The sequence below is a fragment of the Pempheris klunzingeri genome, chromosome 7 (assembly GCF_042242105.1).
Source record: "Pempheris klunzingeri isolate RE-2024b chromosome 7, fPemKlu1.hap1, whole genome shotgun sequence".
Lineage (NCBI taxonomy): Eukaryota > Metazoa > Chordata > Actinopteri > Acropomatiformes > Pempheridae > Pempheris > Pempheris klunzingeri.
Genome location: NC_092018.1, coordinates 532,087 through 557,551, shown reverse-complemented (window position 1 = coordinate 557,551; position 25,465 = coordinate 532,087). Strand labels below are relative to the sequence as shown.

General features: G+C 51.9%; 1 protein-coding gene across 1 annotated transcript in view; it reads left to right on the top strand.

The window, feature by feature from the left end:
• Nucleotides 1–25,465, top strand: part of dapk1 (death-associated protein kinase 1) — a 48,128-nt gene continuing 22,663 nt past the window's right edge. The window contains exons 1-4 of the mRNA XM_070833381.1: nt 1–104; nt 17,143–17,364; nt 20,448–20,586; nt 24,758–24,887. Of these exons, the coding sequence (XP_070689482.1) occupies nt 1–104; nt 17,143–17,364; nt 20,448–20,586; nt 24,758–24,887 (595 nt within the window). The remainder of the gene's footprint in view (nt 105–17,142; nt 17,365–20,447; nt 20,587–24,757; nt 24,888–25,465) is intronic.

The window sequence follows — 25,465 nt, the reverse complement described above, 5'->3', positions numbered from 1 at the left end:
ATGCCTGTGGTCGGGGGGAGAGGGAGGAAGAGTCTGGACAACATGACGGTCTTCAACCAGGAGAACGTGGAGGAGTTTTATGAGATCGGAGACGAGCTGGGGAGGTGAGTGTGACCGTCCATCCATCTTCTACACCCTTATCCTTCGGGGGGGCTAATCCCAGCTGTCTTTGGCTGAGGGGGGGTCCATCGTGGACCAGTTCCTCACACAGAGGTCTGTGGACTGTGGGAGGAAGCTGGAGAACCAGAGAGAACCACTGACGAGGTCCTCAGGAACACTTCCTGTGTCCTCAGACGCAGGCTGCTGATTGGTCGGATCAGTCGTCCTGGTTTTGTCCCTCACGCTGCACCGTACGTCTATCTGTGCTCTGTGAGCTCATGATTAATGCATCCACAATGCAGTGCTGTCAGTGTGGGGGGGGGGGAGGCAGGTGGACGTCTGTCTGAATGAGGACGAGACCACTGGAGACCGGGGGGGGGGGTTGGTCGTGGGTCTCCATGGTGACACCATCCTCTGTTGGTAATAATATACCAGTTGTTCCCTGTTGTTTCCTCCTCCAGCTCTGTGGGGGGGCTGCGGGCGCCGGGGTAACGGACATGATTGGGGAGCTGATGTGTGAAGGGCTGGAGGCGAAGGGGGGGGGGGGGGGGGGGTCCCTGACACACCTCAGTGTGATGATCAGAGTCCTTCAGCGTGGTGAAATGTGGTAACATGCTGGTAAAAGCAGGGGCTGGTGATGGGGGGGGGGCAGCTCTGGGCTGCTGCGTGAGGCGGGAAAATATCCTGGTTAAACGGACACAAGGACGCTGGGGGGTGAATAGGACCAGGACCAGGACCAGGACCAGGATCAGCATACTGAAGCAGATGCAGGAAGCTCATCAGCAGTGAACTCTGTGTGTGTGTGTGTGTGTGTGTGTGTGTGCCGTGGACACGCCCCCCCCCCCGTGTGACTTCATGTACAGGCCGTGGACACACCACGGGGTTTGGGGTTTTTGGTGTCATCAGATGAAGATGAGGCGTTTGAACATGTTGGAGGGGGCCTGGGTGCATGCTGGGTCCGTCCTCCTGGTGACTCTCTGCATCAGTATTCCTGTTTCCTGACTGTGTGGCTCCACAATCAGACCGACTGTCAGCAGACCTCCACGCCGGTCCTCCTCAGCCCCACGCAGTTACTGTCGGGTCATGTGATCTGAGTTCAGGGTTCTTTTCCTTCTCTTTCCACGTTTCATGTGTTCGCAGACGCACTGACTCAGCCAGAAAAGATGAACCGAGCCGTCAGCTGACTGGAGGCCGTTCGGCTCCTCTGGTCCACTTTCACAGTTTAACACAGCGCCTGTCGTTAGTCTGCATTAATGTGACCGCTGTGTGGCTCTGCACCAACCGGCCTGCCTTTGTGTCTGTGTGTGTGTCTGTGTGTGTGTCTGTGTGTGTGTGTGTGTGTGTGTGTGTGTGTGTGTGTGGTTGCCTCTCGTAGAGGGGGGGGGGGTCTGTGTGTTTCAGTAGAGGTTTTGCAATGCAAATGAAGAGAGAAAGCGCTAAAGCGAGGCTACATTCAGGTTGTTGCTGCAAAAATCACCCCAAAGACCAACGTGTGTGAATCCAGACCAGGACCAGACCAGGACCAGACCAGGACCAGACCAGTCCAGGATGCTCTGCAGGACGTCCACTCGTGCTGCTGCTTTATTATCCAGGTCTTTGATGGTGATATTGATTAGAATCAGAATCGGTAGACTGCCGTCCTCACGCAGACCATTAGAATATAACTGTGACGTCCCAGCTCTCTCCACAGACTGCACCCCAGCTACTGACCTAGATTCACCCCCCCCCACCCTGGGTTGCATTATTGGGAGGAGGGACAGTCTGGGTAGGACCTGCCACTCACTCAGCCACCATACCCCCCCCCCCCGACCCCGGGGAGGGCAGCGCTGTCAGATTGCTGGGGTTTGGCCGTGAGCACGTTCCTCTCAGCTCATCTGAACGTTTCTTAATTAAAGCCCACAGTTGATGTTTCTTTTGACCCGAGGAGGTTTGTAGTGACGGGCTGAGGAAGAAGAGGACGCTGTGGACAGATGAAGTCGCAGCACCACGACGATGAGACGCATGTGTCTGTATTTACATTTGAGTCATTTAGCCGACACGCTCATCTGCAGCGCTGAGGGCAAAGTCGCACTAAGCTTCAGTCAGCTGCAAACATGATCTCCCAGCACTGAGAGCGTGATGGCGATGATGACCTCATCACGTCAGAGAGACGAGGTGTGTTTGTAGTGGAGGTGATGATACTGGAGCAGACTGTGGAGCATAATGAGGTATTTTCAATTAATCTTTGCAGTCAGTGGAGGATAATTGGATCTCCGCCAACCGTGATAGCGGACCGACGGCAGGGGCGTCGTGCTCCGTGTTCGATGGGGGGCTGCGGCCCTTTGTGGTCCATTAGGAGAGTTGAGCAGTGAAGCGTGGAGGCTGGGGGGCTTTAATGATCAGGGCAGGACGGCGTTCCTCCTTCCTGTCCTCCTCCTCTCCCTTCAGCACTTGTCCTGCAGTTAACAACAATGAATCAGATGAACGAACACGAGTTCACTGTTCCTTCTGTATGTTCACATGGAGCCACCGACGGCTCACCGACGGCCCACCGACAGTCCCTATAACAGCCCACCGACGGCCCACCGACAGCCCACTGACAGTCTACTGACAGCCCACTGACAGTCCCTATAACAGCCCACCGACGGCCCACCGACAGCCCACCGACAGTCCCAATAACAGCCCACCGACAGTCCCAATAACAGCCCACTGACAGCCCACTGACAGTCCCAATAACAGTCCACTGACAGCCCACCGACAGTCCCAATAACAGCCCACCGACAGTCCCAATAACAGCCCACCGACAGTCCACTGACAGTCCACTGACAGTCCACTGACAGTCCACTGACAGCCCACCGACAGTCCCAATAACAGCCCACTGACAGCCCACTGACAGTCCACTGACAGTCCACTGACAGTCCACTGACAGCCCACCGACAGTCCCAATAACAGCCCACTGACAGTCCACTGACAGTCCACTGACAGCCCACTGACAGCCCACTGACAGTCCCAATAACAGTCCACTGACAGCCCACCGACAGTCCCAATAACAGCCCACCGACAGTCCACTGACAGTCCACTGACAGTCCACTGACAGTCCACTGACAGCCCACCGACAGTCCCAATAACAGCCCACTGACAGCCCACTGACAGTCCCAATAACAGCCCACTGACAGCCCACTGACAGCCCACTGACAGCCCACTGACAGTCCCTATAACAGCCCAGAATTTCTATTTTCTGGCTGAACTCTACCTGCTGTCGTTTCTCTGGTTTTATTGGTTTGTCTTTATTCTGGAGGAGACTTTACGTTTGAAAAATAAAATAACTGTTCACTGAGGTCGTCACTTGTGCCGATGAGCCGGTATGACCCCTTCAGACGGAGAACCTGGAGCCTCAAAGACCCCCCCAGCAGAGTTGTGGTTCTGGTTTCCCCTCTCCAGAGCTCAGCTCTTCCTCATACAGCTGCTTATGTAACGCTCCTTCTGATGTGTTATTTTTTGGAGTACTATTCTCTCATCACACGCCGCCCACTGAGCTGGAATACATCTCTGGAGCAGCGCTCCCAGTCAGCCTGTCTTTACTGGAGGGACACGACGCTCTAAAACCTGATTTAATAAGTTACAGCAGTGACCCGGTCCCCCCCGGTCCCCCCGGTCCCCCCGGTCCCCCTGGTCCCCCGGTCCCCCCGGTCCCCCCGGTCCCTTTCCTCCTGTGTCCGGTAGCTGTTTGGTCGTCCTTCAGGCTGTTTTGGTCCTGAGGGGTGAAGAGAGTGCTGAGCAGGCTCAGAACAACTCCAACACGTCTCTTGATCATTAACAGCAGGAGGAACGAGGAAGGAACGCCTCCACGTTTTACACACACGCAGCCTGACTGCTTCACTTTGACACGTTGGTAAAGTTCTGCGTTGAAGTGTTTCCTCTTCAGTCTTCGTCTAAACGCCTGTGAGTGGTTTAGATGAGGTGAAGCACCGAGCGGAGGATCCTCAGCACCCAGAGGGACCGGAGGTCAGAGCTTAATGTGCCACACGCGTGAACCGACCTGAAGCCCGAGCCTGAGACCAGGACCTGAACTGGGGCCAGAGTCCCCGTTTAAACTGAGACCTGACGACATCCGTGATTCAAATCCGCTTTTCTACTCTTGTATATAAAAAATATGTATATTATCTATATAAAATGATTGTTTATCAATGTAAACATTTCTTAATCTAAAATGGCAGACACATCCAGATAGAAAACACACTCAGGGCAGCGGCGCTGTGTGGAAGCCGTCTGCAGCTGAAGCGTCGGCGTTCCCGCTGGAGCGTGTTCATGTCAGGTGGCCTGGAAATAACTGAGCATGTGTAGCAGTGGCTGCTGGGAGTTTTCTCTCTTCCTCCCTCTCTTCTCGCTCCTCTTGGAGGCCCTTCATGTTTTACACCTTTCCTGCTCCAAAACACCTGAAATGATCAGCTCGTCATCCAGAAGCCTGAAAATCACTGGTGAGAATCAGTGTGTTAAAGGAGGAAACATGTAAAACATGGAGGACTGACAGGACTGACAGGACTGACAGGACTGACAGGACTGACAAGACTGACAAGACTGACAGGACTGACAGGACTGACCAGGACTGAGCAGGACTGACAGGACTGACAGGACTGAGCAGGACTGAGCAGGACTGACAGGACTGACAGGACTGAGCAGGACTGACAGGACTGACAGGACTGAGCAGGACTGAGCAGGACTGACAGGACTGACAGGACTGAGCAGGACTGAGCAGGACTGACAGGACTGACAGGACTGACCAGGACTGACAGGACTGACAGGACTGAGCAGGACTGAGCAGGACTGACAGGACTGACAGGACTGACCAGGACTGAGCAGGACTGACAGGACTGACAGGACTGAGCAGGACTGAGCAGGACTGACAGGACTGACAGGACTGAGCAGGACTGACAGGACTGACAGGACTGAGCAGGACTGAGCAGGACTGAGCAGGACTGACAGGACTGACCAGGACTGACAGGACTGACCAGGACTGACAGGACTGACCAGGACTGAGTAGGACTGACAGGACTGACAGGACTGACAGGACTGAGTAGGACTGACAGGACTGACAGGACTGACAGGACTGAGCAGGACTGACAGGACTGACCAGGACTGACCAGGACTGAGCAGGACTGACAGGACTGACAGGACTGACAAGACTGACAAGACTGACAAGACTGACAGGACTGACAGGACTGACCAGGACTGAGCAGGACTGACAGGACTGACAGGACTGAGCAGGACTGACAGGACTGACAGGACTGACAAGACTGACAAGACTGACAGGACTGACAGGACTGACCAGGACTGAGCAGGACTGACAGGACTGACAGGACTGACAGGACTGAGCAGGACTGACAGGACTGACAGGACTGAGCAGGACTGACAGGACTGAGCAGGACTGACAGGACTGACCAGGACTGACCAGGACTGAGCAGGACTGAGCAGGACTGACAGGACTGACAGGACTGACAGGACTGACAGGACTGACCAGGACTGACAGGACTGACCAGGACTGAGTAGGACTGACAGGACTGACAGGACTGACAGGACTGACAGGACTGACCAGGACTGACCAGGACTGACCAGGACTGAGCAGGACTGAGCAGGACTGACAGGACTGACAGGACTGACAGGACTGACCAGGACTGAGCAGGACTGAGCAGGACTGACAGGACTGACAGGACTGAGCAGGACTGACAGGACTGACAGGACTGACCAGGACTGACCAGGACTGAGCAGGACTGACAGGACTGACAGGACTGAGCAGGACTGACAGGACTTACCAGGACTGACCAGGACTGAGCAGGACTGAGCAGGACTGACCAGGACTGAGCAGGACTGACAGGACTGACCAGGACTGACCAGTCCGGGGATGCTGGGAGCCTTTCAGACAAACCTGCTGTGTCTCTGGTCTCTAAGTGGATCGCTGCTGTTTCCTTGGCGATGTTGGTGCTCAGTCTGTTGTGTTTGGTTTCCTTGAAGGTTTTCTGCTTTTGTGCTGTCTGTGATGATTAGAAGAAAGTCTGTAGACCCCCCCCCCCCCCCTCAGTCCTGACCACTCGTCCCGTAGCAGCAGGGTCAAACCTCACAGAGTTAACCGCCTCGAAACCTGCTGAATGTCAGTTTCACTGACGTATAGGGGCTCCGTCTCAAAGAGGAGGGAGGAGACGACGGATGGACCCCCCCCGTCCCCCCGTCCCCCCCCCCTATCCCCCCCCCGTCCCCCCCCCTCCTGCCACCAGCAGTCGTACACTTCTCTCCATTTGTATGCACAGCCTGATACCAGGTCGGGCTCTGTGTTTGTCTCTTTGTCCTTCTGTTGAGCTCTCAGAGATCTTTACTCTGCTCGCTGTCAAGAGACGGGGCTGAAAAATGATCCTGTCATAGTTCATAGCCCCCCCCCCACCCCCCCCACCACCCCCCCCCCCCCCCCACCCTCTCAGTTATTAGCTGTGTCCATCAAGCTTTCCACACCTGGAACGTTCAACGTTCAGGAGACATTTCCACAGCAGTTACACCACGTTTATGGAAAAATGGTTCTTCAGTATCAGACAGAAGGAACTGTCTGTCTGTCTGTCTGTTAACTTTTACATTTCAGTTGTCTGTTATTATGGTCTGTAGGTTGGTTTAGTTGGTCTGTAGGTTGGTTTAGCTGGTCTGTAGGTTGGTTTAGCTGGTCTGTTGGTTGGTTTAGCTGGTCTGTAGGTTGGTTTAGCTGGTCTGTAGGTTGGTTTAGTTGGTCTGTTGGTTGGTTTAGCTGGTCTGTAGGTTGGTTTAGTTGGTCTGTTGGTTGGTTTAGTTGGTCTGTAGGTTGGTTTAGCTGGTCCGTTGGTTGGTTTAGTTGGTCCGTTGGTTGGTTTAGCTGGTCTGTAGGTTGGTTTAGCTGGTCTGTTGGCTGGTTTAGCTGGTCTGTTGGTTGGTTTAGTTGGTCTGTAGGTTGGTTTAGCTGGTCTGTTGGTTGGTTTAGTTGGTCTGTAGGTTGGTTTAGTTGGTCTGTTGGTTGGTTTAGTTGGTCTGTAGGTTGGTTTAGCTGGTCTGTTGGTTGGTTTAGCTGGTCTGTTGGCTGGTTTAGTTGGTCTGTTGGTTGGTTTAGCTGGTCTGTAGGTTGGTTTAGCTGGTCTGTAGGTTGGTTTAGCTGGTCTGTTGGCTGGTTTAGTTGGTCTGTTGGCTGGTTTAGCTGGTCTGTAGGTTGGTTTAGCTGGTCTGTTGGTTGGTGTAGTTGGTCTGCAGGTTGGTTTAGTTGGTCTGTAGGTTGGTTTAGTTGGTCTGTAGGTTGGTTTAGTTGGTCTGTTGGTTGGTTTAGCTGGTCTGTTGGCTGGTTTAGCTGGTCTGTAGGTTGGTTTAGCTGGTCTGTTGGTTGGTGTAGTTGGTCTGCAGGTTGGTTTAGCTGGTCTGTTGGTTGGTTTAGCTGGTCTGTAGGTTGGTTTAGCTGGTCTGTAGGCTGGTTTAGCTGGTCTGTTGGTTGGTGTAGTTGGTCTGTAGGCTGGTTTAGCTGGTCTGTTGGTTGGTTTAGTTGGTCTGTAGGTTGGTTTAGCTGGTCTGTAGGCTGGTTTAGTTGGTCTGTAGGTTGGTTTAGTTGGTCTGTAGGTTGGTTTAGCTGGTCTGTAGGTTGGTTTAGTTGGTCTGTTGGCTGGTTTAGCTGGTCTGTAGGTTGGTTTAGTTGGTCTGTAGGTTGGTTTAGCTGGTCTGTTGGCTGGTTTAGTTGGTTTAGGAAAAGATGGTTTACCATCTAAATCATTTGGTTTGAAACCTGTTCAGTTGTCCAGACCTAAAGTCTTCACTCACATCCCTTAAACCCTGACGAGCAGACAGGTAACTGTTGTCAGTCTGTTGATCTATTGATCTATTGATCAGCCGACGATGGCTTCATGCTGCTGTATGATCGGTTACTTTATGTCAGTGATTGATTGGCTGTGTTCGTCCTGTCAGCCCTGTTAAAGTGAAACCCTTACTGTATTATATACATCACTGATGAGAAGACACCTGAACAGGGGGTCTGGTCTCCAGCCCGGGATGATCTACTCGCTCTCCCGTGGTTCCCGGCTCTGCCTCCTGTTGCCGTGGTAACCCTTCCTCTGTACACAGCGCGCTGCTGGTTGCATAATGTTTTTCAGCTGGTGCCGTTTGTGGCCCACAGAACAGCTGAATGGGCTCAGAGCCGCCCACGCTCCGCCAAAACAGAAAGACCTGGTTCCACCAGCAGAGACCAGCACAGCAGAGACCTCAGAGACTACAGAGACCAGAGACCAGAGAGACCAGCACAGCAGAGACCTCAGAGACTACGGAGACTAGAGACCAGAGAGACCAGGACAGCAGAGACTACAGAGACCAGAGAGATCAGGACAGCAGAGACCTCAGAGACTACAGAGACCAGAGACCAGAGAGATCAGGACAGCAGAGACCTCAGAGACCAGAGAGACCAGGACAGCAGAGACCTCAGAGACTACAGAGACTAGAGACCAGAGAGATCAGGACAGCAGAGACCTCAGAGACTACGGAGACCAGAGACCAGAGAGATCAGGACAGCAGAGACCTCAGAGACTACAGAGACTAGAGACCAGAGAGACCAGGACAGCAGAGACTACAGAGACCAGAGAGATCAGGACAGCAGAGACCTCAGAGACTACAGAGACCATAGAGACCAGCACAGCAGAGACCTCAGAGACTACAGAGACCATAGAGACCAGCACAGCAGAGACCTCAGAGACTACAGAGACTATAGAGACCAGCACAGCAGAGACCAGCACAGCAGAGACCTCAGAGACTACAGAGACCAGAGAGATCAGGACAGCAGAGACCTCAGAGACTACAGAGACCAGAGAGACCAGCACAGCAGAGACCTCAGAGACTACAGAGACCATAGAGACCAGCACAGCAGAGACCTCAGAGACTACAGAGACTATAGAGACCAGCACAGCAGAGACCAGCACAGCAGAGACCTCAGAGACTACAGAGACCAGAGAGACCAGCACAGCAGAGACCTCAGAGACTACAGAGACCATAGAGACCAGCACAGCAGAGACCTCAGAGACTACAGAGACTATAGAGACCAGGACAGCAGAGACCAGCACAGCAGAGACCTCAGAGACTACAGAGACCATAGAGACCAGGACAGCAGAGACCAGCACAGCAGAGACCTCAGAGACTACAGAGACCAGAGAGACTTATGGCGCTTTTCCATCACACAGTTTTAGCTCTACTCGACTCGACTTGGTTTGGTTGGTTTTCCATTACAGTAGCGTACCGGCTCAAAGTGGGGGGGTCGTCATAGCAAGGCGGCCTGAAACTCCAGTGGCGTAATTTGTATGGGGAGCAAACACAAACACAACTGAGGACGTGGAGCGTTTGGTTTGCGTGAAGCCGTTCACCTCGTTCGGCGGGTTTGATTCTTGTGAACCAGTCACAGTGTCCTTTAACCACCTCGCCTCCGGTTCACCGGACTTTGGTCTTCAGATGTTTCTGATTAATTGTTTGGTTGATAAATTGTCAGAAAATAGTGAAAATGTCTGTAACAGCCTCCTAAAGCGCACGTGGCTCCTTAGAGATGTTAAATTTACAGTAATGGACAACGAGAAAAGCTGCTGATTGATGTTCTGTCGATCGCCTCATCGATTAATCGCAGTAACTCGGTTCTGAGAGGATTGAAGCTCTCAGGCTGCTGCTTCAGGGTGGGGGCTCTTCCAGTTGATTCCTTTGTCAGCAGTGTGTGGTTTCTGTTCTGGTTTTTATCTGCTCTGTCAGCCCAGCCAGATGCAGGGGAAGTGCTCACAGGAGGCCTGGGGACTTCTCTCACCCCCCCGGCCGGGTTTCTCTCACCTGTTTACTGAGTGTGAGAGACAAACAGTCTGCAGAGCTGCTGTCCAGAGGAAATCCACAGCGAATGTCAGACCCTCAGGAAGTCTTAGACATCGGCACCTTTGTGCTCCTGATGTCGGCTCGCTTCCACTTCTCCATATGTTTACACGTTACGACATCGACCTGTCAAACACAGCGCTGAGTGTGAACAGCTGCATCAGAGGAACCATCAGTGTTAGTCACCACACAAAGAGCTCAGCTCAGGGACTTTAGCATTCAAATACTGTTTGTTCACATATTGGGACAGTCCACAGTCCACAGGAACAGGAAGAGTCCACAGTCCACAGTCCACAGTCCACAGGGGCCGGGACAGTCCACAGTCCACAGTCCACAGGGACCGGGACAGTCCACAGTCCACAGGAACAGGAACGCCACATCTCACGCTCCTGCTTTTGTATCTAGAGCCAAACTGTTTGAGTTTCATCTCCCTAAAATGTTCATCTGTGGTGTGAAAAGCTGAATGTGGTGTTCTCAGGATGGTTGTAACGTCTGGCAGTCCTGTCTGAAGCTCAGCAGACCCATAAGAGCTGCTGGTGGCAGCAGTTCTCCAGGAGTCTTTGATGAGCCTGAAGCACTGAGTGAAGGTGGGTCAGCTAATACACCTGCTGGCCTACAGGATATATGAGGAGTGTTCCTACTGTACGTTCACAGCTTTGGAGACACATGAAAACCCCAAAGCTTCACTTGGTTTCATCCCAACATGAGCGCTTCCTTTATATTTATCTGATAAGGACAGAGCAGGGTAATAAACATCAGTATGAGGAACGATGTGAACATGCTGGAACGAGCGTGAGCGGCTGTCTGAGCGCAGGAGGAACCTGTGGTGCCGCAGAACTTCCTCTTGTACCTGTGTGTGTGTGTAATTTGACCCCTGATGGGATTTTAGTTTTCCGTGTTCCTGTTGTTTGATGAGCGTGTTGCAGTGATGCGGTCTGTCCGTCTGTAGGTGATGTAGAGGAGGGGTCAGCAGGTCCGGGATACCACAGTCCTGTAGATCCAGCAGAGACCAGACGGCAGCTAGCAGGGCTGCTAACCGCTCTGAGAGCCGCCGGCCTCTGTACCTGGGGGGAGCTCCAAGAAGACGGCTGCTTTATAGAACAGGAACAAGAACAGCGTGTGTGTGTGTGTGTGTGGTCATGATACACATCGCATCATACTCCCACCACGGCAGCCTCGGTGTGAGAGGCTGTAATGTATAGATGGATTATGGCAGGATTGAGGCTAAAGACTAGAGGGGGGGGGATCATACTTCATGTTCAGCTTTGATTTCTGCCTTCGAGTATCAGGAAATACAGAGATCAGGAAGTCAGGTGTGCAGCAGGTCTAGGCAGGTGTGTGTGTGTGTGTGTGTGTGTGTGTGTGTGTGTGTGTGTGTGTGTGTGTGTGTGTCAGCTGTGCCAGACACTCTGCCTCCTCGATGCAGCTTCACACTGAGCTTGTTATCACTGAGGTTCCCCGAGTCTGAATGTGTCACAGCTAAATAAAGACGGGTGTTAATCACATGGTGTTCATCAGAGAGCTGGATGCTGATGGTGGTGATGGTGATGGTGATGATGATGGTGGTGGTGGTGATGATGATGGTGGTGGTGGTGATGATGATGGTGGTGATGGTGGTGATGGTGGTGATGGTGGTGATGGTGATGGTGGTGATGGTGGTGATGGTGATGGTGGTGATGGTGATGATGGTGGTGGTGATGATGATGGTGGTGATGGTGATGATGTTGCTGGTGGGTTTCCACACTCAGCTCACTGTGGATCACTGGACTCTTTGGCTTTGCTGCTGTTCCTGAAGCAATATTTCCATTTAGGGGCGTCAGTGTTCAGTCAAATCATCAATCGACGCTCACCAAGCACCAGACGAGGGTCCACTTTCCCTTTGGTGCTAAATCTGCTGACTGGCAGCTCAGTGTTTGTACAAAGATAATCTGGAGTCCCATCAGGCTGATGGACATTATTTGACAGTAAATAGTGTAATAAATAGTGTAATAAACGGTGTAATAAATAGTGTAATAAACGGTGTAATAAATAGTGATAAAAGAGGACAAGGAGAAAGCTCTGGCCTCCTCTGAAACTTTCCATTCAGCCTTATCTCTCTCACTCAGCTGATCGCACTGACTGGTGGACTGTTGATCTACCCGACCTGTCGCTGAGAGGGAGTTAGTCAGTGGCCCCAGGAGAGAGTCCAGTTTATCATTAGCTACCTTTTACTGTTACCTCCAGATGCCATAATCAGCGTTACCCGGTGCAGTCAGCACAGTGTGGGGGTGTCGGGGTAGTTAGATAAGCCTCTGCACCACAGGGATCATCAGTTCCTCTCTGTACGAAGCTCCTGAGGGAGGAAGAGGAGCTGTTTGTGCCTCCTGTTGGGTCTGTCCTCAGCTGGCGGTGACAGTCAGTGGTGGGATGGAGGAGGATTAACGGCCCGGTCCGGGTCCGTCCAGCCTGTCCGACTGAGGTTTGTGTGTCTGCGGTCGGCCAAAGATCACGCGTGAGGGACGACGCTCCACTCTGTGACATCACTGAGAATCAGTTTGTGTCATTCAACAGAGTGAGACCTCGTGGTTCTTCCAGTCCGACTTCAGGTTGAGTTTAAAGTGAACCCCAGAAAGACCAGAGTTTAGAACCAGAGCTCTTCTCTTTAGCTTTAGTGTCAGATACATGTCGGGCCATAATATTCTGACGTAATCATTATTTGGCTTCAGCTGTGCCTGACATCTCCTGCACTCAGCAGCTGCTGCTGATCAGTGTGGGTGACGTTAGTCTTGGTCTGAGTGCTGAAGCTCTCTAACAGGCCTCAGGCGGGGGTTTTCTGTACTCTGACGGGGAGCAGGTCTGTTTTTCCTTTGAACCCTGTGTGCAGTCAGCAGGCAGCTCTGTGTACAGTAAACCAGGGATATCGGGGGGGGGGGGGCATGCAGCAGCACCTCTGTGAGCTGCATCAGTGTCTTTCCACAGAGCACTGTTGGCTAACGTGTCTGTCACACCCAGCCAGCTCCTCCCCGCCCTCCCCCTCCTGCTTTAGAGAAACAAGTAGGCCAAAAGTGGGAAGCCTTGTCTGTGGTTTAAGCACAACAAAGGGAGCCGAGCAACTTGATCCCGCAGACGATCTGGGCTCTGAAAAGCTGCCTCCCTGCCTCTGTTTGTCAGTGATTCCCAGGAAGGCTTTGCTCCTCTGCCTCCTCATTATTTCTGCTCCGTCTTTGTGCTTATTCAGCAGCATCCGTGCTGTCGGTGCTCTCCCTCAGCATCCCTGGAGGATGACAGGGATTTCCCAGCTAGTACGCGCCTGGACGTAAACATAGAGTAAGGAGTCCGGGGCAGAGGAGAATCTGTCTGACTGTTAGCTGAGCTCTCACAGGGAGAAACTCTAGCAGGGAAAGAGGGTTTTCAGTTTCCCCCCACCGCCTCACTGTGTGTGTGTGTGTGTGTGTGTGTTACTCACATGTGAGCTGGTTCACGGCGACGCTGATGCCAACAAATGATGAGCAGATGTAAATGGAGCTGTTTTCCCTCACAGACGGCAGCACCTGGGTGTTAAGTGCCATCAGAAGCACTAAAGTATCTGCCTCTGTACACCTGTCTTACCTGCCCATGAGCTGCAACAAGCCAACTAAAGCAGAGGGCGTGTACGGGGGGCGGGGGGGCGCTGAGGCTTCACTGGCCTGTTTATCTCTCAGGCAGCATGAGAGCACGTAAAGATGCCGCACAGAATATTTTCTAGTGTCTGTGGTGAAAGTTTGGGTCAGACTGACTAACTGAGCAGACCGCTCTGACTGGACCGGTGAGAAGCAGTAACATCTGCAGGACGTCTGAAAAGGTGCACAGACGGTGTAGAATCAGGACCGGAAATCCTCCTCGGCCCGCAGCCTCGCAGGCTTTTCCTCTGCCTGAGCTGCCAGCAGAGGAGAGCGTGATGAGCCGAAGGACTCCGAGCAGCTTCCTGTTTGTTCCTGCTGCTGTTTCGGTTCATCGGCTGTGTTTCCTCCTTTTCCAGTTTTAGTGGTGAGCACATGGAGCTGCACCTGTGCAAACTACACAACACCCTTAGAATGTGTGTGACCTTTAAAGGGACGGTCCGTAGTGTCTGCAGTGTGGTCGTCTGGGGTCCTTCTCCATAGTCAGTGTGTTATCTGCAGTGTACTGCTGTGGAAAAAAGGCCCGCCTAAAGAATCACCAGTTGAAGTACATGTGATGGACAGTGAGGACAGACAGACGGGGATCTGAAGCCCTTATATCGCTCTCTTCAAAGCCTCCATTGACAAAAACATCATTTTACCCAGCAGAACATGGGAGTATCAGTTTTTATCCATGGAATCAGGTCTCTTTGAGGAGGGTGAAAAGAAGGAATCAGAAACACATTTTACATTACAAGCAATTTGCATCGATATAATGGTGAAAAATAAAAATGTAAAATATAATTGAGAGAAAACTTCAGTTCCCTGTCGGTGCTCTGTGTTTGAGGAAGTTTAGTAGGCAGAGTTCAGTGTGTGTGTGTGTGTGTGTGTGTGTGTTTGTGTGTGTGTGTGTGTGTCATATCACACGTACTCAGTGTGAACAGCAGCCGTCTACTCTCCTTTGTCAGGAACAGATCAGATCCTGATGTTTCCGTCCCCTCTGTGTACATGGGGGAGGCCTGACTGGAGGGGGAGGGCTGACTGGAGGGGGAGGCCTGACTGGAGGGGGAGGCCTGACTGCAGGGGGAGGGCTGACTGCAGGGGGAGGGCTGACTGCAGGCGGAGGCCTGACTGCAGGGGGAGGCCTGACTGGAGGGGGAGGGCTGACTGCAGGGGGAGGGCTGACTGCAGGGGGAGGGTGTGGGGGTTGTTGGTGACCACAGCGGGGTCTGAATGGGGGTGGAGGTGTCATTAGCATGAGAAAGCCCTCCTCCTCAGTGTCTTCCTTAAAGAGACATCGTCACCGTCAGCACAGTTCAGGCCTCCTCACTTGGATGTGAGTGGTTGTGATCTCAGTCGTGTGAAACACTTGTTTCTCCAGGTAGAAGTGCTAGAAGGTGATTTATTCTTCTTTGGAGCCTGTTTTTGTCATCCATGCTGTTATATAGGAGCTCCATGGGGTCACTACCCAGTCAGCTGGTAGCATTTATTACTTATCAGTGATTAGTTTCTCAGTCAGTCCATCGTTTAGTCTATAAAACGTCTAACAGCTCTAAGAACTCAGTCATGGCTTTTAAATCCTGTTTTAGTAGCTGGAACCAGAAGAATGACTAACGACGGCTTTATTATCAGAACAGCGGTCAGGTCTTGGCTGGCAGGACTAAAGCAGCTCGCAGTCTGATTCAGACGACTTTCTTCATGTGTAGCTCTCCCCGTGCACACACCTGTACACACAACAGGCCCCCCCTAACTAATGATCAAGTCAAGGACGACATATTAAGGACAAGAGGCGGTAGGAGGGACAGGTTACAACAAGGACCATTAAAGTACCTCCGAACAGGAAGATAAGAGCAACAATAAGCAGCACTAAATAATAAGACCGTAAAATGAGTCGCTATAAACGGTGAAGCTGGAGTTCAGCAGACGGGATAAAGGACAGTCCTCTGATGGGCCCCCACACTTTATGACATCTGCCTGAAGATCAACAAATGTGATCTGGTTGGTTTTTCCTTCTGCCTCATTCCAGTAATCCTGGAGCTCAGATCAGAATTCAGTTTGAGGGAACAGTGCGATCAGAGCTGGACTCTCACAGAGACGTCAGCTCTGGTTAACTGTTACATGCAAATTAGCGCCGTTAAGCATCTCGACAGTTGTGACTTTTCAGGAAACAGATGATGTCACGTGAGCTGCTGCTGTACAGTCCAGAGACGGTGGGGAGGCACCGCTGTGGAGCGGCTTTAGGCCGTAACGGGCCCAGCTCACTCATAAATGATTTAATATCGGGCACAGATCCGTTTACACCGGGATCAGAACTGGGCCAGTTTGGCGTCTCCTCATCATTCTACTCTACTTAAACTAAACGGGCTCCAGAGATGTCTAAATGTAGCTGAGTGGATGTGATGGGATGGATGTGACTACTTTAGATCTGGGTCTGAACAGGGGCAAGAGGACCAGACTGGTCAGGTCTGATCTGGGTCTGATCTGGGTCTGATCTGGGTCTGATCTGGGTGAAAGGAGCAGCAGAACAGGACAAAGTCAGACCTGAGTCAGAACAGCTCTGAACCCCCCAGAGTTCAGGTCCTGTCCTTGGTCTGGATCAGACGCCCTGGGGGGGGTCAGGCGTCGGCTAAGCAGAGGAAACTTTTCCCAGATTTCTTCCTCTCTGCTGTAAATGTGGTTTGAGATCTGAAGCAGGAGACGGCATGTGGCCCTCTCTGTGTCTCGTTTTCTCTCACCCCCCCCCCTTGTTCTCTTCCTCCCTCCGTGGGTGTTCGGTACACTCGGTGCGTCATGGCTGCCAGGGCCACGAGGAGGCACAATCGGCGGGGGCGTCAACAGCCCTCAGCCAAGTGTCCTCACTTCCCCGAGAGGTTTTTCTGGCAGAGTTTTGGTTGAGTGACAGTGGAGTCGCTGTTATCCAATCAGAGAGCGGCAACAGCAACAATGCTGCATGGCAACAGGATGGTGGAATCTCCATAACAACCGTGTGTCCTTCACACGTGGAGTCATGTGGGCCGTCTGGACAGGAGAGACGTTAGCAGGGTGACGGCACCTGGACAGGTGACTCAGGAGCTCGTACGGCTGATCTGATTGGGTCCCGGTTTGGATCTGAATACGTCCTGGAGTCTCTGTTATTTTTAGTTTTAATGGCGGCTGCATGTGACTCACCTGTTTTACTGTACAGGTGAGCGGTAGTGAACCCTGTGAGCGTCTGTTATCCACGTCTGTAGTGTGTCCTCACCATGTGGACGAGTGTTAGTCCTGTTTGTTACACAGAGACTTTAATCCCAATGAGACCGTCTGATTAAGTAAAGGTCAGATAAAGGAATAGTTCACCATTTTGGGAAATACACTTATTCTCTTTCTTTCTGTAAGTGAGTCGATAAATCTGTATACCGTTAGCTTAGCTTAGCATAAAGCCTGGTGCTAAAGGAAGCTGCTGTCCTGGCTCTTTCCCTCTGTTGGACAGATGAACCAAACGAGAAGTGAGGTGTTAATCGGTGAGCTCTGGAGGTGTTTGGTTCTCAGTGGTGATGGTTTATCTGACACGTCTTCCTCTCTCCTGCAGCGGTCAGTTCGCCGTGGTCCGGCGGTGTCGGCACAGGAGCACGGCTGTGGAGTACGCCGCCAAGTCCATCAAGAAGCGTCGCAGCAAGTCGAGTCGACGGGGGGTGACGAGAGAAGACATCGAGCGCGAGGTGAACATCCTGAAGGAGATCCAGCACCCCAACATCATCACGCTCCATGAGGTCTTTGAAAACAAGGCGGAGGTCATCCTGATCCTGGAGCTGTGAGTCTCTTCTTCTTCTCTTCTCATTAAAGCCGTCACAGAGTGGGCAGGTTTCATCACAGGGACCTCAGGGACCTCAGGGATCAGGGTCTGAATGAAGCTCAGGGACATTATTTTACCCCCCAAACAGCCCAGCTGGGGGGCTACAGGAACTTTGAGGGAGGGGTAAAAATCAACATGTCATCACCCCCGTCCTGTGTGACGGCTGCCCTCTGCCTCTTTCTTCTCATGTCCTTGATATTTTTTGCGCTCTGGACATTTCTTGGCGTCTGTTTCAGTGTGTAACAGCACAACGGTGTCAGGACTCGATAAGAACGTAGTGGGGTGACTAGCTTGCTGGTAAAGTGCCCATCAGGGAGGTGTTTCTCTTTCAGTAAGTCAAATGATCCTCCAGTGATTTACTGCTTCACCTCCATAAAGCTGACAGACTGACGAGCGCCACATAAAAAGAGGCAGATGCTGTTTGCACCCAGTATATTATTGATCCAATGTACCTGCCTTTTAGATTTGTATTTAACTTATTGTTTTAACCCAGACCATCATCCTCTCCTAAACCTAACCAACCTGCATAAAAGAAAACTGAAATATACGAACATATACATAAACAAAGTTTGCAAATTCATTAATGTTATTTACTGATTTAAATCTGCTGCCCCGGCTGAAACACTCACCCTCATAGGTCTGTATAGCACTTTGTCTGAACACTGTGACTGGACCGGGGGTCAGTAGTGTAATCCCCTAGATCCCCCGAACCTCTAAAAGGCTTCCCATGATTCATCTTTTCATCAGATCTTCCTTCCCGTCTGTCACAGACACCGACGGGTTGACTGATGCTCCTGGAGGCTAAAACTGGTGGAAATCTAAACCCTCACGGATCCAAACAGTAACTCAGGCTCTGACCTGCTCCAGTTAGACCAGTTAGACCAGTTAGAGCACTTAGAGCACTTAGAGCAGCTCATGTGAAACTCCAAATGCTGGAGGTTAATTTCTGTTGACATGTCAGGTATCCAGCTGGCACACCCACACACACACACACACACAGAGACACACACCCACACACACACACACACACCCCCACACACACACACACACACCCCCACACACACACACACGCACACACACACACCCACACACACACACACACGTGTTGGGTTAGCAGGTCAGGGCTGAGGGAGATGTGGCCGGACAGCATTCCTGATCACTGAGCTCTGAGAGGGAAATAACGAGCAGAAACATCCAGACCTGCAGCCCAGCGCCTGTCAGGGGTAATAAATAACCAGAGAGGACCGAGTCTGGTCAGGAACTCGTCCTCGGCTCGTCTCCACGTCTCCTGCCCCAATTTAACGCTCCAGAACAAAGATTAACAGCGAACAGCGAGAGGATCTGAGGGGGGTGAAGGTGTTTTAATGATGACGTTACAGACAGAATGATCCAGAATGGCTCACACCTGTGAGTTCACCCTGAAAGCTGCTGCTCAGGTGCACAGTGAGGTTCACATCTACAGAGCCCAGCGTGAGCAGTAAAGATAACTAGTATAACTAGTATAACTAGTCCAGCTGAAGGCTCAGTGTCTTTAGAAAACTGAGCTCACAGATTCAGACCAGCGGTCCAGTGTGCCAACCTGCAGACGCTTCCTGCTGTCAGCACTGTTCCTTTGGGCAGGTGTGAACAGGTGTGAACAGGTGAACAGGTGTGAACAGGTGTGAACATTCTAACAGGTGTGAACACGCTAACACAGAGGCCCTTCAGACGAGGTGGTCTGCGTCGGGTCCCAAACAGACTCTGGAGACAAAGCAGTAGCAGGCAGAGTGAAGGTGAGGTCCGTGTGCCCCCCCCCAGACGCAGACGCAGGGTTTGAACGTGGTTTGTGGTGATGCATTTGGGTTCGCTTGGATTTTTGCCTTTTGTCAGTGAGTAAAGAAAGTGAACCCAGGGGAAAACTCATCCACTGATTCAGAGCTGAGCAAAGGAGCTGTGGGTGTGAGGATGCCTTTAGACGTTGACCCCCCCACCCTGCTGTCCTGTCTGGCTCCACCCAGCAGCTCCTCAGCAGAGCCTGGAGCTCTGCTCTGTTTAATCGCGCCAAGTTACATTTAAGTAAAGACTTTTGTGTAATTAAGCTGTTTCAGGACTCCCTGAGCTGTTTTGGCCTGAATAAATGGTTCGTTCCCCTGGGGGGGGGCAGGGAAACGTATTTAAGCCTCCTAAAAAAGGACCAGCTGAAACAAATTTAAGTGTACGCTGTATTTTGAACATTTTCACTGCTTTACCTCGCTGTCAGACAGCTTTCTGATGGGAACTGAAGCCGTTACATCCATCCGTGTTCTCTTCAAAGCCGCCAGACTCCATTCAAAAAATTAGTCATTTTACATGCAGGAGTTGTTGCTGCCGCTGTGGAACAACAAGCTTCATGTCGATGCTACAAATATTTGGCTTCATGTTGTCGTCCTTCGTCCTCCACATCCTCCCCTCGGCCCCAGAGGGGCTGTTGGTGAGGGGGTCGGGGGTGGAGGCGTGCGGTTGGGCGGAGGAGGTCCCAGCTGGTCTGTTTCCCCCCTGAGGAGACCAGTTGTGTGTATTTGTAGTTTTTTAGGGAAATATTTTTAGTAGAACTAGAAAACAGAATTACATTTTATTTAATACAAGACAACCGTGGTGGGATAAGACACTGCAGTATTGTGTCCATAGAGTTCTTCAGCTAATGAATCCAGAATCGCTCTGACTGATCATTTCTCTCACTGTGCCGGTTTATTAAATGACCTTCAGTTCGCTGGGTCACGTTAACGTTAACTTCAGGATTAAAAGCTGATTTGATGAGAAAAGAAGTGATGAAGTTCTGACCCCCCACAGAAGAGACGTAGGCTGGACATGGAGGGCGGCTCAGTGCTGATCAGCGGTCGGTAGATGTTCCACTCTGAGGTGAAGGCGCTCACTGGAGCGGGCGGCTTGTTTCCAGGACTTAAACTGGTTAAATGTGCTCCAGCATGTGAGGGATGATGAGATTAGATCAGATCAGCTCTGTTAATCTGGGATCCTGACAGATCTCTCGGTTTAATCCCGTCCCTCTCTCTGTCCTCGTCCAGCGTGGCGGGCGGCGAACTCTTCGACTTCCTGGCAGAGAAGGAGTCTCTGAGCGAGGAGGAGGCCACTCAGTTCCTCAAGCAGATCCTGGACGGGGTCTCCTACCTGCACTCCAAGCAGATCGCCCACTTCGACCTCAAGGTGCGCGCACACACACACACACACACACACACACACACACACACACACACACACACACACACATCATCTACTACTGTACTGTACTTTAACCTCACTGCTCGACATACTGCTGTACGACTGGACTGTATACTGTCCACTCTACTGTAGTAGCTTACAGCCTTCATCAGGGAGGAAGACCTTCATCAGGGAGGAAGACCTTCATCAGGGAGGAAGACCCTCATCAGAGGGGAAGACCTTCATCAGAAGGGGAAGACCTTCATCAGGGAGGAAGACCTTCATCAGAGGGGAAGACCTTCATCAGCGGAGAAGACCTTCATCAGGGAGGAAGACCCTCATCAGGGAGGAAGACCTTCATCAGAAGTGGAAGACCTTCATCAGGGAGGAAGACCCTCATCAGGGAGGAAGACCCTCATCAGCGGAGAAGACCTTCATCAGGGAGGAAGACCTTCATCAGGGAGGAAGACCCTCATCAGGGAGGAAGACCCTCATCAGGGGGGAAGACCTTCATCAGAGGGGAAGACCTTCATCAGAAGGGGAAGACCTTCATCAGGGAGGAAGACCTTCATCAGAGGGGAAGACCTTCATCAGGGAGGAAGACCTTCATCAGGGAGGAAGACCCTCATCAGGGAGGAAGACCTTCATCAGAGGGGAAGACCTTCATCAGAAGGGGAAGACCTTCATCAGAGGGGAAGACCTTCATCAGAAGGGGAAGACCTTCATCAGAAGGGGAAGACCCTCATCAGGGGGGAAGACCTTCATCAGAAGGGGAAGACCTTCATCAGAGGGGAAGACCTTCATCAGAAGGGGAAGACCTTCATCAGAGGGGAAGACCTTCATCAGAAGGGGAAGACCTTCATCAGGGGGGAAGACCTTCATCAGAGGGGAAGACCTTCATCAGGGAGGAAGACCTTCATCAGGGAGGAAGACCCTCATCAGGGAGGAAGACCTTCATCAGAGGGGAAGACCTTCATCAGAAGGGGAAGACCTTCATCAGGGAGGAAGACCTTCATCAGAGGGGAAGACCTTCATCAGCGGAGAAGACCTTCATCAGGGAGGAAGACCCTCATCAGGGAGGAAGACCTTCATCAGAAGTGGAAGACCTTCATCAGGGAGGAAGACCCTCATCAGGGAGGAAGACCCTCATCAGCGGAGAAGACCTTCATCAGGGAGGAAGACCTTCATCAGGGAGGAAGACCTTCATCAGGGAGGAAGACCCTCATCAGAGGGGAAGACCTTCATCAGAAGGGGAAGACCTTCATCAGGGAGGAAGACCTTCATCAGAGGGGAAGACCTTCATCAGCGGAGAAGACCTTCATCAGGGAGGAAGACCCTCATCAGGGAGGAAGACCTTCATCAGAAGTGGAAGACCTTCATCAGGGAGGAAGACCCTCATCAGGGAGGAAGACCCTCATCAGCGGAGAAGACCTTCATCAGGGAGGAAGACCTTCATCAGGGAGGAAGACCCTCATCAGGGAGGAAGACCCTCATCAGGGGGGAAGACCTTCATCAGAGGGGAAGACCTTCATCAGAAGGGGAAGACCTTCATCAGGGAGGAAGACCTTCATCAGAGGGGAAGACCTTCATCAGGGAGGAAGACCTTCATCAGGGAGGAAGACCCTCATCAGGGAGGAAGACCTTCATCAGAGGGGAAGACCTTCATCAGAGGGGAAGACCTTCATCAGAAGGGGAAGACCTTCATCAGAAGGGGAAGACCCTCATCAGGGGGGAAGACCTTCATCAGAAGGGGAAGACCTTCATCAGAGGGGAAGACCTTCATCAGAAGGGGAAGACCTTCATCAGAGGGGAAGACCTTCATCAGAAGGGGAAGACCTTCATCAGGGGGGAAGACCTTCATCAGAGGGGAAGACCTTCATCAGGGAGGAAGACCTTCATCAGGGAGGAAGACCCTCATCAGGGAGGAAGACCTTCATCAGAGGGGAAGACCTTCATCAGAAGGGGAAGACCTTCATCAGGGAGGAAGACCTTCATCAGAGGGGAAGACCTTCATCAGCGGAGAAGACCTTCATCAGGGAGGAAGACCCTCATCAGGGAGGAAGACCTTCATCAGAAGTGGAAGACCTTCATCAGGGAGGAAGACCCTCATCAGGGAGGAAGACCCTCATCAGCGGAGAAGACCTTCATCAGGGAGGAAGACCTTCATCAGGGAGGAAGACCCTCATCAGGGAGGAAGACCCTCATCAGGGGGGAAGACCTTCATCAGAGGGGAAGACCTTCATCAGAAGGGGAAGACCTTCATCAGGGAGGAAGACCTTCATCAGAGGGGAAGACCTTCATCAGGGAGGAAGACCTTCATCAGGGAGGAAGACCCTCATCAGGGAGGAAGACCTTCATCAGAGGGGAAGACCTTCATCAGAAGGGGAAGACCTTCATCAGAGGGGAAGACCTTCATCAGAAGGGGAAGACCTTCATCAGAAGGGGAAGACCCTCATCAGGGGGGAAGACCTTCATCAGAGGGGAAGACCTTCATCAGAAGGGGAAGACCTTCATCAGAAGGGGAAGACCTTCATCAGAGGGGAAGACCTTCATCAGAAGGGGAAGACCTTCATCAGAGGGGAAGACCTTCATCAGAGGGGGAAGACCTTCATCAGGGGGGAAGACCTTCATCAGAGGGGAAGACCTTCATCAGGGAGGAAGACCTTCATCAGGGAGGAAGACCCTCATCAGGGAGGAAGACCTTCATCAGAGGGGAAGACCTTCATCAGAAGGGGAAGACCTTCATCAGAAGGGGAAGACCTTCATCAGAAGGGGAAGACCCTCATCAGGGGGGGAAGACCTTCATCAGAGGGGAAGACCTTCATCAGAGGGGAAGACCCTCATCAGGGAGGAAGACCCTCATCAGGGAGGAAGACCCTCATCAGTTCTGGGACCATTGTGAGGCTTGTTGGAGGTCGTGTGATGTCCCAGTTGGGTATCTTCCTCCTCTCAGAGGTCACAGTGAAATGGCGTCCTGCCCCCCCGGGGGCTCCCCCATCCTGGACCCTGGTCACAGCAGGACTGGACCAACATGTTTTGGAATGGTGTCTCTGTTTCTACAGGCTAATTAGCATGCCTAACGACGCCCTGCTAACGGCTCGCTGTAGTCCTGGACTGAGTGTGGAGCTCCTGAGGGAAGACGAGTCCAGGTCAGAGCGTGCAGGGTCATCACGCGGCCTTTAGGTCGCAGGCCTCTGGACGGTCATGTGATCAGAGCTGTTGTATGATAACACCTGCTCTCTTCTCCTCTGTCAGATTTAGTTTCTACTGATATTGATTGGTATATTTGAATATATCAGAAGGTCGGTGGTTCAGTTTCCAGCTCCTTCAGTCTGCATGTTGTTTCCTTTCTTAATGTAAAGGAGACACGCAGCCATCAGCAGTAAGAGGCCTTCATGTAAATGTTCCTCTGAGCCCTTTAAACTGCCTTTAACTCAGGAGATCGTTTCCTTTATTGAGCTCAATCAGGCACACGGAGACGCTGATATCACCAATCAATGAGGTTATTATTTAATGATGGCAGGCAGGCCGATGACGTCCGGCTCATTTGAGCTGATTTAAAGTCAGCTGCTCTGAAAATGGAAAACAGGAGAGAGGCCTTTGATTGTTGGACTCCATCATTATATCTGAGTTCTTGTTACTGATTACTTGTTTATGGGACGACCAGCAGGGCTTCACTTCCCTCAGCTGAGGATTTAAACTGCTGGAGGAGGACGGTTGGAGGAAGACGGTTGGAGGAGGACGGTTGGAGGAGGACGGTTGGAGGAGGACGGTTGGAGGAGGACGGTTGGAGGAGGACGGTTGGAGGAGGACGGTTGGAGGAGGACGGCTGCAGGAGGACGGCTCTGTCTGAAGGAGACCTCCTCAGGAACATCCACCTGCTGCTGTTGGACTCTTCTCAAAGCGTCTTTGCCTCCTCTCCTCTACGTCACCTCCTCTCCTCTACGTCACCTCCTCCCTGGTCACTCATGCTTTGCATGGATTTCCATGCTGCTGACCCTCCGCCCTCACACTTCCTGTTCACCCTCACCGTCTCCCACGTTTGGCCTCAAACGTCTCTGTGAGCGTCCCAGCGACACACAAACGCTCATTAAAGACTCTGGTCCTCTGTCTGCCCTCACCCGCCCCCCCTGTCCCTCCCCCACCCGTCTGACTGTCCCTGTCTGTGTCTCTGCAGCCGGAGAACATCATGCTGCTGAACCGCTCGGTGCCTCACCCTCGCATCAAGGTCATCGACTTCGGCCTGGCACACAAGATGGATTTTGGCAACGATTTTAAAAACATCTTTGGAACACCAGAATTTGTAGGTCAGTATCTACACACACACTACACACACACACTACACACTACACACACTACACACACACACACACACACACACACTACACACTACACACACACACTACACACTACACACACACACTACACACTACACACACTACACACACACACTACACACTACACACACTACACACACACACACACACACACACACACACTCACACTACAAACACACTACACACTACACACACTACACACACACACTACACACTACACACACTACACACACACACACACACACACACACACACTACACACTACACACACACACTACACACTACACACACTACACACACACACACACACACACACACACACTACACACACACACTACACACTACACACACTACACACACACACTACACACTACACACACTACACACACACACACACACACACACACACACACTACACACTACACACACACACTACAAACACACTACACACTACACACACACACACACACACACTACACACTACACACACACACTACAAACACACTACACACTACACACACACACACACACACACTACACACACACTA